The sequence below is a fragment of the Lonchura striata genome, chromosome 8 (genome assembly GCF_050655825.1).
Source record: "Lonchura striata isolate lonStrDom1 chromosome 8, ASM5065582v1, whole genome shotgun sequence".
Lineage (NCBI taxonomy): Eukaryota > Metazoa > Chordata > Aves > Passeriformes > Estrildidae > Lonchura > Lonchura striata.
The window spans coordinates 1,958,108-1,970,455 of record NC_140710.1 but is presented as its reverse complement, the minus strand read 5'-3'; the positions used below and the strand labels follow the sequence as shown (position 1 = coordinate 1,970,455).

The window sequence follows — 12,348 nt, the reverse complement described above, 5'->3', positions numbered from 1 at the left end:
CCAAGCCAAGCCTAAAACTTTGGGCTGGGCTGGAACCCGCTGAGCTCCTTCCATCCTGGATGTGGGAACCCCAGGTTTGCTCTGGGGTCTCGTGTGGTGGTGGAATTCCTCCTCCAGCCCGTGATTCCAAAGAAAAACTCCACAGGCTCTTGCTGTTTGGTCCCAAGGCAGTTTGTTGTGAGTTATCTAAAAGATTTTCTTCTCAGGCTGCTGTGGTTTGCTCACAGCCCAGGCAGAGGCACACACACACCCTGACATCCTCTTTCTCTGTGTCTTCTTCTCTCTCCCCACCCAGGGCTGCTGCTATCTTTTATATATTACATATTACATGTTCATAATTGTCCCCCAATACCCACTACCTATGTTACAAGGTGCTTTTCTACTCTAAACCAATCTGTGAGTGCCAACATCACCAAGAACATGGAGGCAAGGAAGAAGAAGGAGGAAGAACAGGATCAGCCCACTTTCCTCCATCTTAGAACTCTGACCCCCATGTACAAAGTAAAAACCCCCTGTACAGGTGCTAAAACCCCCCCTGTACAACACTAAAAAAATTTCCCTTCTGTTTTGTAACTACTTTTACTATCCTATCTAACCCTTTGTGACTGCTTGTTCCACCTCCAAAGTTGGTAACTCATTCCATGGCTCAAACTCAAAATCACAGCTGTGTCCAGCTGCCTGTCGGGGTCTCAAATGCTTCTGACCAAGGCCTGGAACCTCCAAAAATGTCTGAGAGACATTTGGAGTTCCAACACCTGGATAATCCTGCAACCCTAGAAAACCCTCCAATAAAAAGCTGCTCTGCAAAGACCACAGCCACCTTTCAGCAGCTGTGATGTCCCAAAAAATCCCTTTATTCCCCCTGTCTCAGGGTACTCACGCTGGGCTTGAGCCTCCACTGGATGCCGTTGTTGCCGCTCACCATCACCTCGTACCTCTCGTTGTCCCCACAGCTGAATTTGTTCAGCTCGTTCTCGGCAGAGATCAGCAGGAACGAGGGCTCGAAGATCTCCGCCCCGAAATATTTGGTCAGGATCTCCATGGTGGATAAATATTTCACCTTCAGGTCCCGCGGGGAGACGCTGTTGTTGCAGATGGTTTTGTTGTTGAACTCCTTCAGGAAATGCTTGAAAACGTTATTGATCCGAATCCTGGTCAAGAAATTCCTCTGCCTGATGGTCCTGTTCAGGGTCTCAGGGATATAATGCTTGTAACTGCAAGGAAAAGCAAGGGGTTACATTAAATTAAATTAAATTAAATTAAATTAAATTAAAATTAATTTAAATTAATTAAAAATTAATTTTAACTAATTAAATAAATTACATAAAAATAAAATTAATTCATTTAATTAAAGTTAATTTAATTTAAATTTGATTGAATAAATAAAATTAATGAAATTAAATTTAATTAATTTAAATTAATGTATAAAATTATTATAATTATTATATAAATTAGTAAGTATATAAATTAATATCTTTAAATTAATTAATTTAATTAATTAAACTTGCTGAAATTAAATTAAAATTAATTAAAATTAATTAAATATATTAAATTAAATAAAAATTAATTAATTTAAAGTAATTTAATTTACAATACTTAAATAAATAAAATTAATTTAATTTAATTTAATTTAATTAATAAAATGATTAAACTTACTTTATAAAATTAATTTTTTAGAATTAATAATTAAAATCAAAATTAAATTAAATTAAATTAAGTTAAATTAAATTAAATTAAATTAAATTCCTCCTGGGAGAGCAGCAGAGCCAGCAGGGACAAAGGATGGATCCCAGCTCACCTGATGTCCTTGGGAAGCTCTGGCAGCTTCATGTTTTTCTTGATGGCATCGTGGGAGATGGCCAGGACAGCCATGCCCAGACACTCATTCTCAATCTCATGGACCTCCTGGTCGTTTTTGGGATCTCGGATGGGTGCCAGGCCCTTCACCAGGTCATACTGGCCCTAAACAGAATAAAAACCCAAATTACCCAGTTGGTCTTTCCCAGAGTTTGTGCCTGAGCCAGGAATTCATCCCAGGATCCCTGGGCAAGGAGAAGCTGCAACCTCCTTCCATTCTTTTATATATCAGCCCACCAAAAATTCACTTTTTAAAAATTAACTACAGGAATCACCATCCCTGGCTCCTTTTAGTACCTTCAATATTTATTTTCTGCTCCACAAAACCAACTTTTTGTATCTCTGCTTTATCCCTGTCCTTCCCACCCAAAGCCTCTCAAGGATTCCTCTTTAAGCCAAGTCTTGCTCTGGGATAGCCTGGGAAGTGTTTGGTTATCAAAGAGCAAAGACATTTCTGTGCCTCTCTGCTTTAATATTTCCCTGGAATTATCTTTCCTTGTGGTTCCCAGTGTGAAAATCCTGCAGGAATTCTACTCAGAATCAACAGTAAATGAGATTTCCTCAGTGCATTCAATTTGCTCTTTCATCAACCTGAATTTTCCCATTTTTTTGGTGAAACCTGACAGCTTCCTGGTTTGAAAAATCCTTAGGAAGGCACAAGAGGAGAGCAAAACTGCAGTGAGATTATCAATCTCTGTCGCCATGGGGTTATCAGTAAATGTTTATCAATCTTTAACACCACCCAGTAAAAAAACCTCATTAAAAGGACCCAGCCCTGCCAGATTTCCCTCTGCTGCTGCTCCTCTCCAGCCCCACCTCTGTGCAAATGTCCCACAAAAGGTGACTGACAGCGTTTATAAACACAAATAATTCACTTCAGAAGAAAACATCTACAAAAAATAAAACCCTTTTTGTGAGAGTTTTTTTATGCCTCCTTCAAGCAGCGAATTCTCTCCTCCCCACCAGGCAGCAGCAAAAAGAAAACCCTTTCCTCGGGGGTCTAACAGGACACAAAATGCGTATTTTAGGAGCTTAAAAAGAGGTTTTTAAAGCGTTTTTTATGGAATGCAGCAGCAGAGGCAGCTCCAACCTGTGCAAAGATGTACTCCAGGGAATCCGAATCCAGGATGGGGGTCCCCTCTGGGGCCAGCTTCTTGTCATAGGCCTTGGCCCTCCTGGGCGAGTGTCGCCACACCGAGGGCTCGCTCTCGCTGGTCCCGTGCCAGTTGGTGAAATAATATCTGCCAAAAGAGGTCAGAAACTTGAGAAATTTGGTTTGGGGGAAAACCTCCATTCGCACCAGGTAATTTGGGTTTTGGAAAGCAAAGCAGTTCAAAGGAAGAATGGGTCAAAGTTCTGCCTGAAGGTTACGTGGTCCAACATTCCAGCACATTCCAGGCTTGAGGAACTGAGGGGGAATGATACAATTATTATGTATTATTAGGGGATTTTTTTGTTTGTTTGATTGTTTGTTTGTTTGTTGTTAGAGAGATGGAGCACCTCTCCTGTGAGGAAAGACAGGTTTGGGAATGTTCCCCTGGAGAGGAGAAGGATCCAGGGAGAGCTCAGAGCCCCTGGGAATGTTCCCCTGGAGAGGAGAAGGATCCAGGGAGAGCTCAGAGCCCCTGGGAATGTTCCCCTGGAGAGGAGAAGGATCCAGGGAGAGCTCAGAGCCCCTGGGAATGTTCCCCTGGAGAGGAGAAGGATCCAGGGAGAGCTCAGAGCCCCTGGGAATGTTCCCCTGGAGAGGAGAAGGATCCAGGGAGAGCTCAGAGCCCCTGGGAATGTTCCCCTGGAGAGGAGAAGGATCCAGGGAGAGCTCAGAGCCCCTGGGAATGTTCCCCTGGAGAGGAGAAGGATCCAGGGAGAGCTCAGAGCCCCTGGGAATGTTCCCCTGGAGAGGAGAAGGATCCAGGGAGAGCTCAGAGCCCCTGGGAATGTTCCCCTGGAGAGGAGAAGGATCCAGGGAGAGCTCAGAGCCCCTGGGAATGTTCCCCTGGAGAGGAGAAGGATCCAGGAGAGCTCAGAGCCCCTGGCAGGGCCTGGAGGGGCTCCAGGAGAGCTGGAGAGGGGCTGGGGACAAGGCAGGGAGGGACAGGACACAGGGAATGGCTGGGAGCTGGAAGTGGGAAGATTTAGGTGGATATTGGGAATAAACTCCTGGCTGTGAGGTTGGGCAGGCCCTGGAATAGAATTCCCAGAGCAGCTGTGGCTGTCCCTGGATCCCTGGAAGTGCCCAAGGCCAGGCTGGGCAGGGCTGGGAGCTCCTGGGGCAGTGGGAGGTGTCTGGGATGGGATGGGATGGGATGGGATGGGATGGGATGGGATGGGATGGGATGGGATGGGATGGGATGGGATGGGATTTAAGGTCCCTCCCAGTCCAAACCAGTTTGGGATTGACGTTTCCAAAGCCCCAAATCTGCAGCCCCAAATGTCCGGTCAAGGCCGGAGTGGCTCAGCCCCATTGCAGAGTCAGGATCTTGGCAAAATAAAATTAATATTTTTAGTTGAGCTCTTCTTAGGCAGGAAGCCCAACCCAAAACTGTGCCAAAATCTCCTGACACGAAGCAGAGGATAGTCAAGAAGTCCTTGGGCTGAGGCCTGGGGGGCAGAGCAAAGCAAATCCTCCTGAAATCCCGAGGAAATGACTTTGCTTCCCTGTTCTCCTGCAGAAGAGGAGTCAGAATGAAAAACTCCAATTCTCCTGTTATTTCCTGAAAATCATCACGGGCAAGGTATTGTGCATTGTTTGGGACTGAGAGGAGACTTTGCTCCTCTTCCTAATTAACTGCTCTGATTAACGCAACGCCCAGGAGTCACCAAAACAATTGGAGCCCCATTGTTTGAGGGAGGAGTGAATACAGGAGAATCTTTTCCTTGGAAAGCTCCGTGGCTTCCTGGGAGTGATTTTGGGAATTTCACTTCCAGAACAGGAACAGGAACATGAATTTCCCCATTCCCAAGTGAGCTGGGGAGGGAATTGTGCCCTGAGCTCCAGAAGCATCTTCCCTCAGAGCATCTTCCACCATCCTTCATCATTATCTTACATATCTGTGTACAATTCTACAATAAAAACTATATTATATTATATTATATTATATTATATTATATTATATTATATTATATTATATTATATTATATTATATTATATTATATTGTATTACTTTCATAGTATTAATTATATTACATTACATTATATTCTGTTACATTGTATTATATTGTATTGTATTGATCTATTCTATTTCATTAGATTCTATTATATCTTACATTTTATTACATTACATTATATTATATTGCATTATATTATATTGCATATTGTATTCTTTATTAGAATATTATATAATATTTTGTTCTATATCATATTCTTTATTAGAATATTATATAATATTTTACTATCAAAACCCGCTATTCACTTCCAAAAATTGTTTAAAAACCCTCCAATCCCTACAAAAACATAAGTTTACTTTCATTTTGTATTTACTAGCAAATACAAAATCGTATTAAATTTTAACAAAAAATTATAAAACTCTGTCAAGTACAAAAACCACTAAATTTTCCACAAACAAAAAAAACCCACACAAACATAAATTACATAAAAATTCCAACCCTTGTATTTCATCCATCTATATATATTTGTATAAAATTTATAAAATTTTATAAAAATTATAAACGTTAAGTTCCTTTATAAGTATAAAAGTCAGTAGTATTATAAATCCACAAAATACTACAAAAATACTATAAAAATACACAAAGTATTACAAAGATGCTATAGAAATTTGCAAAATATTACAAAAATATTACACAAATACTACCGAGATCCACAAAACACTGCAAAAATACTACAAAGATCCACAAAGTAATACGAAAATACTTCAGAAACCAGAAAATACTACAAAGATACTATAGAAATCCACAAAATAATACAAAAATACTACACAGATCCACAAAATACTACAAAAATACTACAAAGATCCACAAAGTACTACAAAAATACTTCAGAAACCAAAAAAATACTACAAAGATACTATAGAAATCCACAAAATATTACAAATATACTGCAGAAGTCCACAAAATACTACACAAACACTACAAAGCTACTACAGAAATAACAAAGTATTACAAAAATACTAGAAAAATACGACATAAATCCAGAAAACGCTACAGAAATACTAGAGATCCACAGAATCCTATAAAAATGCTGCAGAAATCCACAAAATATTACAAAAATAGTACAAAGATCCACAAAATCCTACAAAAATACTGCAGAAATCCACAAAATACTACACAAATACTACAAAGCTACTATAGAAATAACAAAGTACTACAAAAATACTAGAAAAAATATGACGTAAATCCAGAAAACGCTACAGAAATACTACAGAGATCCACAAAATCCTACAAAAATGCTGCAGAAATCCACAAAATATTACAAAAATACTACAAAGATCCACAAAATCCTACAAAAATACTGCAGAAATCCACAAAATACTACACAAACACTACAAAACTACCACAGAAATAACAAAGTACTACAAAAATACTACAAAAATACTACAAAAATACAACACAAATCCAGAAAACGCTACAGAAATACTAGAGAGATCCACAAAATCCTACAAAAACATTACACAACTCCACAAAATCCTACAAAAATCCTACAGAAATGCAGAGAAGCACTACACAAACCCACCAAACCCCACAATCGGGGTTCCTTTTCCACACCAAAACCACGGAAGAGTTAAATTCTCCTCCCCTGTGAGCAATGACTCCAGGATATTACAAAATCATGGGGGTTTTCATTAAAAAAAAAAGCAAAAAAACCCCAAAAAATAGAACTTGAGGCAAGTGTGAAAAGCACGGGGAACACAGAGTTTCTGTGCAAAGTCCTTGTAAAACATCACCAGAAATGCAGCACATCTGGCACTGATTTAGGGCAGAGGAGGAGAAATTCACACAGAAAACAAAATTATTTCAGCACAGGGAGAAAAGTTAAAGCCTTAAAAACATTTCAGCCCAGTCACATTGTTCAGTTTAGAAATAACATTTAAAAAGACACCACAAAAACCTAGCAATGTAAGCAAAAATGCTAATTATTTCATTTGCGAATTGTCATCTACAGTTAATCCACTGCTCTACTGTAATTTTTTTTTCATTTTTAAAAATTTAATTTTTAAAAATTTAATTTAAAAAATCATTTCTGAATTATTACGTATAGGTAATCTACTGCTCTAGTAAAAATGATTTTACATTTTTTTTAATTTAAAATTAATTTTAAAAAAATCATTTCTGAATGATCAAGTACAGTTAATCCACCACTATTAAAAATAAATTTAAAAATTAATTTTTTAAAAATAATTTTTAAAAATTCCTTTCTCCATTATCATGTACAGTTAATCCACTGCTTTATGAAATAAGCCCAGACCATTTTCCTTTTTCCCAGAGGAATTCTGCCTCTAGCACAGCTCAGAACAAACCAAATTCATTTAGGGAGCAGTTTCACAACCTAAAAGCCACAACAGAAATAAATGAAATAAAGCAAAATACCACCAGGACATGAATGTATTCCTGGGAAAATGGGAACCTTTGGATTTCATTGCTTAACTCTTTCTGAAATGCATCTGAAATTGTTTAAAATCCATTTTTTTGGCCCAAAGTTTGTCAGTTTTCATTTGCAGAGTACAAGGGACAAGAGAGATTTCCCTGCCAAACTTTAAATCCCAACTCCAAAGCTGGAAAAATAATAAAATAATAAATAATTTTTTTAAAATTTAAAGCAAATAATAAACCACCAGAACTTTTAATTATGGAAAGCAGGGGCTCTTCCACAGCTTCATTCTATGAAGTGGTACAAGAGGAAAAAAATACAGAAAATAGAGCTCAGCATAAATTAATTGTGTTCATAATTATTTTCAGGAAACAACAGAGGAATTGGAGCCATTAATTATCTTAAATCATCTTGTTGGGTTATGAACAGCCAAAAATTATTTTTAAGAGGGGATTTTAAGGAAGCTGCCTCCCATCATTCACCCAGAGCAGAAACACAAACACCAAACACAGCAAAAACTGGTTTTTAAGAATCAAAAGTTCTTCATTAATTAACTGAATTTAAAAGTTAGTTATTAAGAAATAATTAAATTTAAGAGTTGCTAATTAATTAGATGTTCTTAATAATTAAAAGGATTAAATCCTCACAACGACACTTTAAATATCACCTTCTTTTACTGAGAAAAACAGAGAATTTCAGGCTCAGGGGAAATTCCCCAGGTTCACATTACACCAGTAATTTTTATTATTAAATTGTTTTATTATTTGTTACTGTGGCTGATCTCAGGGCACCCTGAGCTCTGTAAAAACCTTTTAGAGTCCCTCAATTCTGGTATTTTGTGCTGTTTATCTGGCCAGCCTCATCACAGCTGAGATCTGCCAGGATTAAGGCATTAATAACACTAATTAAAGAAAAAAAGGAAAATACTCCAGCATCCTCTTCCCCCTCCAAAAATAAGAATTACCATCACTTGAAAAGCAAAGATCAGCCATTCTTCCTTGCAGCAGTTCATCCAACAGTAACAATTCCAGCTCAAAAATCCCGTTGCAGAGCCCTCTCCTTGCAGAGTGTGGGAATATTTTTTACAAAGTTATTTTCTTAGAGCTGGACCTTGAAGAACCAAGAAATCTGTGCACTTCCTGAAGTTTCTGCATCATTATTCCTGCAAGCCAAGCTTGTTTCATCTCTTTTTCTCCTCTACTGAGCATTTAAAACTCACAGTGCTACAAGGAAAGTCGTAATAAGAGGAGGAAGAGGAGGAAGATTCAGAAGAATCAGAAACAGAAGAAGAATCAGAAGAATCTGAAAAATAAGGATCAGAAGAAGAATCTGAAGAATAAGAATCAGAAGAAGAATCTGAAGAAGAAGAATCAGAATCACAAGAATCAGAATCACAAGAATCAGAATCACAAGAATCAGAAGAATTAGAAGAATCAGCAGAATCAGAACAAGATTCAGAAGAATCAGAAAATCAGAAGAAGAATCAGAAGAATTAGAAGAATCAGAAGAAGAATCAAAATAATCAGAATCAGAAGAATCAGAAGAAGAATCAGAAGAAGAAGAATCAGAAGAATCAGAATCACAAGAATCAGAAGAATCAGCAGAATCAGAATAAGATTCAGAAGAATCAGAAAATCAGAAGAATTAGAAGAATTAGAAGAAGAATCAGAATAATCAGAAGAATCAGAATCAGAAGAATCAGAAGAAGAATCAGAAGAAGAATCAGAAGAAGAAGAATCAGAAGAAGAATCAGAATCACAAGACTCAGAAGAATCAGCAGAATCAGAATAAGATTCAGAAGAATAAAATCAGAAGAATTAGAAGAATTAGAAGAAGAATCTGAAGAATCAGAATCAGAAGAATCAGAAGAAGAAGAATCAGAAGAACAATCAGAAGAATCAGAATCAGAAGAAGCAGAATCAGAAGCAGCAGAATCAGAAGAATCAGAAGAAGAAGAATCAGAATCAGAAGAAGAAGAAGCAGAATCAGAAGAAGAAGAAGCAGAAGAATCAGAAGAATCAGAAGAAGAAGAATCAGAATCAGAATAAGAATCAGAAGAATCAGAATCAGAAGAATCAGAATCAGAAGAATCAGAAGAAGGTGAAGAAGAAGACAAAGAAGAATCAGAATCAGAAGAGGTGCAGAATGAGATTTCTAACACATGCCAGAAGGATGAAACTCCCCTGGATGAGGCTGGAGCACTGTCTCTGCCCCAGATCCATGTGCTGCATTTCCAGGAGGCCACCTGGGGCTACATCTGAGCCCTGGATCCTGGGAATATCCTGGCTCCTGGTTGGGTTTTCCCATGTTTTCCCACAGACCCCTGGTAGTCCTGGAGAATTCCAAAAGCAACAGCCTGCTGCCTTGTCCTTTTAGGAGTAAAATTCCCTGGAACACTTCAAATGGAAATTCATCCATAAAAGCACTGACACAAAACCCAGGGTTTGGAGCTAATTTCCAATTAACTTTGACCTTGTTCACTCCCAGCTTTGTGAAAACAACTTCCTGTGCTTTTTGAATTTTTTTTCCTCAAGGTTAAACCCCAAAGATGTAAAGAAATCAGGAGATATTTGAAGCTCCTGCTGCTCATCTCTCCTCTAAGCTGTGCAAACCAAGCTGCTGCTTTTGGTTTTGCTTCCCTGCTTCTTCAGGAGGAATAAATAAATCTCATTTTTTCAGGTGTTTTCTCTTACCTCATGCGATAATGGAGCCTGAAGGATGATTTTTCCTCCACCTTGAAGACCTGGTTTGGTGCATACCAGAGCTTTTTGTTCTCATCATACAGAGCAAAGAGGTTGTGGCACAGAGGGGACACAGCTGGCACAAAAAATACACAAATGGATGAATCACAAAGCTCCAGTACATATCCACACCCCAAAACAAAAAAAAAACATAAAGCAAATATTGGATCATGAAAATAAACTGATACTGGGATTAGTTTGAAACAAATAGGTTGAGGTGGAGCTGTCACCTTGGGTCAACCCACGGGGTTTGGGTGGATTAAACAGATATTTCTGGTGTTAAAATGATCCTCAAATCCTGATTTTGCCCAAGGTCTGAGCTTCAAGGAAATTACTTAAAACCTTCATCTTGTCCAGGTCACAGGAAAGGGAGTTTTACCAAACTCAAGTGTTTGTTCTCAGCTTTATTTTATTAATAAATTCAACCCCCAGAGGTGAATGGAGGTTTTGGCAAAGCTTTGGTTGGTCCACAGAGAAAGACCCCAGAGAAAGTTTTGGTCTGTTCCAGCTAAGAACACACTTTGACACCAATGGACTGATCTGCTTTAACTGTGAATTTCCTCCATCCCAGAGCTGTTGGAATTCCTTGCCCCAGCTCTGGGAGCAGCTGCACCTTCTGTGGGTTCACAGCCCCCAAAGAGCACCACCATAAATAGGTGGCTGTTAAATACCCCTCACTGTGCTTCAATCTCTTAAAAAAACAACATCAGCACTCAATTGGTGAGGTTTGTCCTGCAGATTTACATAATTTCACCCATTCCCAAGGAAGAGGAGCAATTAGGCAAATGAGCTGAAGGGGATTACAAGAATCCAGGGGATGTGGGCAAAGAAAACATTTTTTGAGAGCTGCAGGAAAATTCCTGCCCAGTTCCCCTGTTCTCACCCCACAGCAGCTGGACAATGTTTGGTGTTCCATGGGGAAAGAACCCCAGAACTGTAAATACAAAAGCCCAGCGGGGTGTGAGATCAAGCAGAGATTAAATCCACTTTTCCTGTGCAGTTACAGGAGCTTTGCTGAGCCCCAGCCTGGAGGAAGGAGCACAGCACAGCCCCTGACACGTGAGGGATGCACACGAGGTCAAAGCAGCTTTGTGGGGATTTATTGGGATGGGGAGGCTCTTCCTCGGAGTGACACACAGAGGAGAGCTGAAATAAATCCAAATACTCACAACACCTCTGGGCAGCCTCAATGCACAGCTCCTCCGAGGTGAACTCGCCGCTGGAGTAACAGATGGGGGCTTTGTCCTGCAGGTAGAAGAGAATTTCCAGCCCCTGGTGTTGAGCTTCCAGGTTGAGCTCATTTCTCCTGGTGCTCCTCATTTTTGCACAGAAAGCCATGGCTTTGCAATCTTCTTTTACGTTGAGATACTGGGAGTGCAGGGAAAAGAACAAAGGGAAACGTGAGGGGAGTTGGAATTATCAGGACATCACTGCTGGCTGGTACCACAATCCTCCAAACCCTCAGGTGGGGATTTATTCAAAATCAACGAGGTGAAAAGGGGGGAAAAAAGAAATATCAGTGATTATTCTGGTTCTGGGAACTCTGCTCCAAATCATTCCCTTCTCTTCTGGTGGTGCCACAGTTTTCCTGCAAGGTTTCTCTTCTCAAAGCAGAAATAACCTTCACATCCTTCAGCACCTCGTTGGCTGCAAAACAACACTTGAGCCCGAGTGATTTAAACAGCTCGTCTGATGTTTCCTTTTGTAAAAAGTCAGCTTCTATTTTTACAGCCCCTTAACAGCAAAATATTTCTCCTCTCCCACCCTTTGTGTTTGAAACTGCTGATGGTTTATGAATCATGATGCATTTTATAAGATTTATTGGCATTTATTTTTTATTACTACTTCTCTGTGTCTCCAGGAGGAAAGGGTAGCACCGAGTAGGTTTAATGCAAGAGCTTTTAGATTGCCAAGGATGCACAACAGGGCAGCTCTGACTCAAAAGATAATTTAATTTTATACCCAGTGCTTAACTAGAAAGAGCAGAAAGTTATTTGAGTTATTTGGGTTCTTTGTTCCGTGTTTTTCTAAGCTTTAAAAAGCCCAAACCACCAATTTTATAGTTTATGAAATTAATCCTCCCACCAAAAAACAAATAAAAAATGAACCCCCAAAGCCAACACACCTGCATTTATGTGCCTGTGGGATCCTCTACACAACTGAAATGGGTCTTCACTCTCCTCAGGAGAAGTTTCACTCTGACTG

General features: G+C 39.2%; 1 protein-coding gene across 4 annotated transcripts in view; it reads right to left on the bottom strand.

The window, feature by feature from the left end:
- JAK1 (Janus kinase 1) overlaps positions 1–12,348 on the bottom strand; it is a 59,013-nt gene that overhangs the window by 22,422 nt on the left and 24,243 nt on the right. For 3 of the 4 annotated variants that reach the window (XM_085586117.1, XM_077785310.2, XM_085586116.1), the window contains exons 2-7: positions 12,269–12,345; positions 11,313–11,511; positions 10,096–10,219; positions 2,948–3,098; positions 1,799–1,962; positions 881–1,214 (exon numbers count right to left, since the gene is read on the bottom strand). In XM_085586117.1, the coding sequence (XP_085442243.1) occupies positions 881–1,214; positions 1,799–1,962; positions 2,948–3,098; positions 10,096–10,219; positions 11,313–11,511; positions 12,269–12,274 (978 nt within the window). In that variant the 5' untranslated portion in view covers positions 12,275–12,345. The remainder of the gene's footprint in view (positions 1–880; positions 1,215–1,798; positions 1,963–2,947; positions 3,099–10,095; positions 10,220–11,312; positions 11,512–12,268; positions 12,346–12,348) is intronic. The other variant, XM_077785311.2, reaches the window with a different exon arrangement.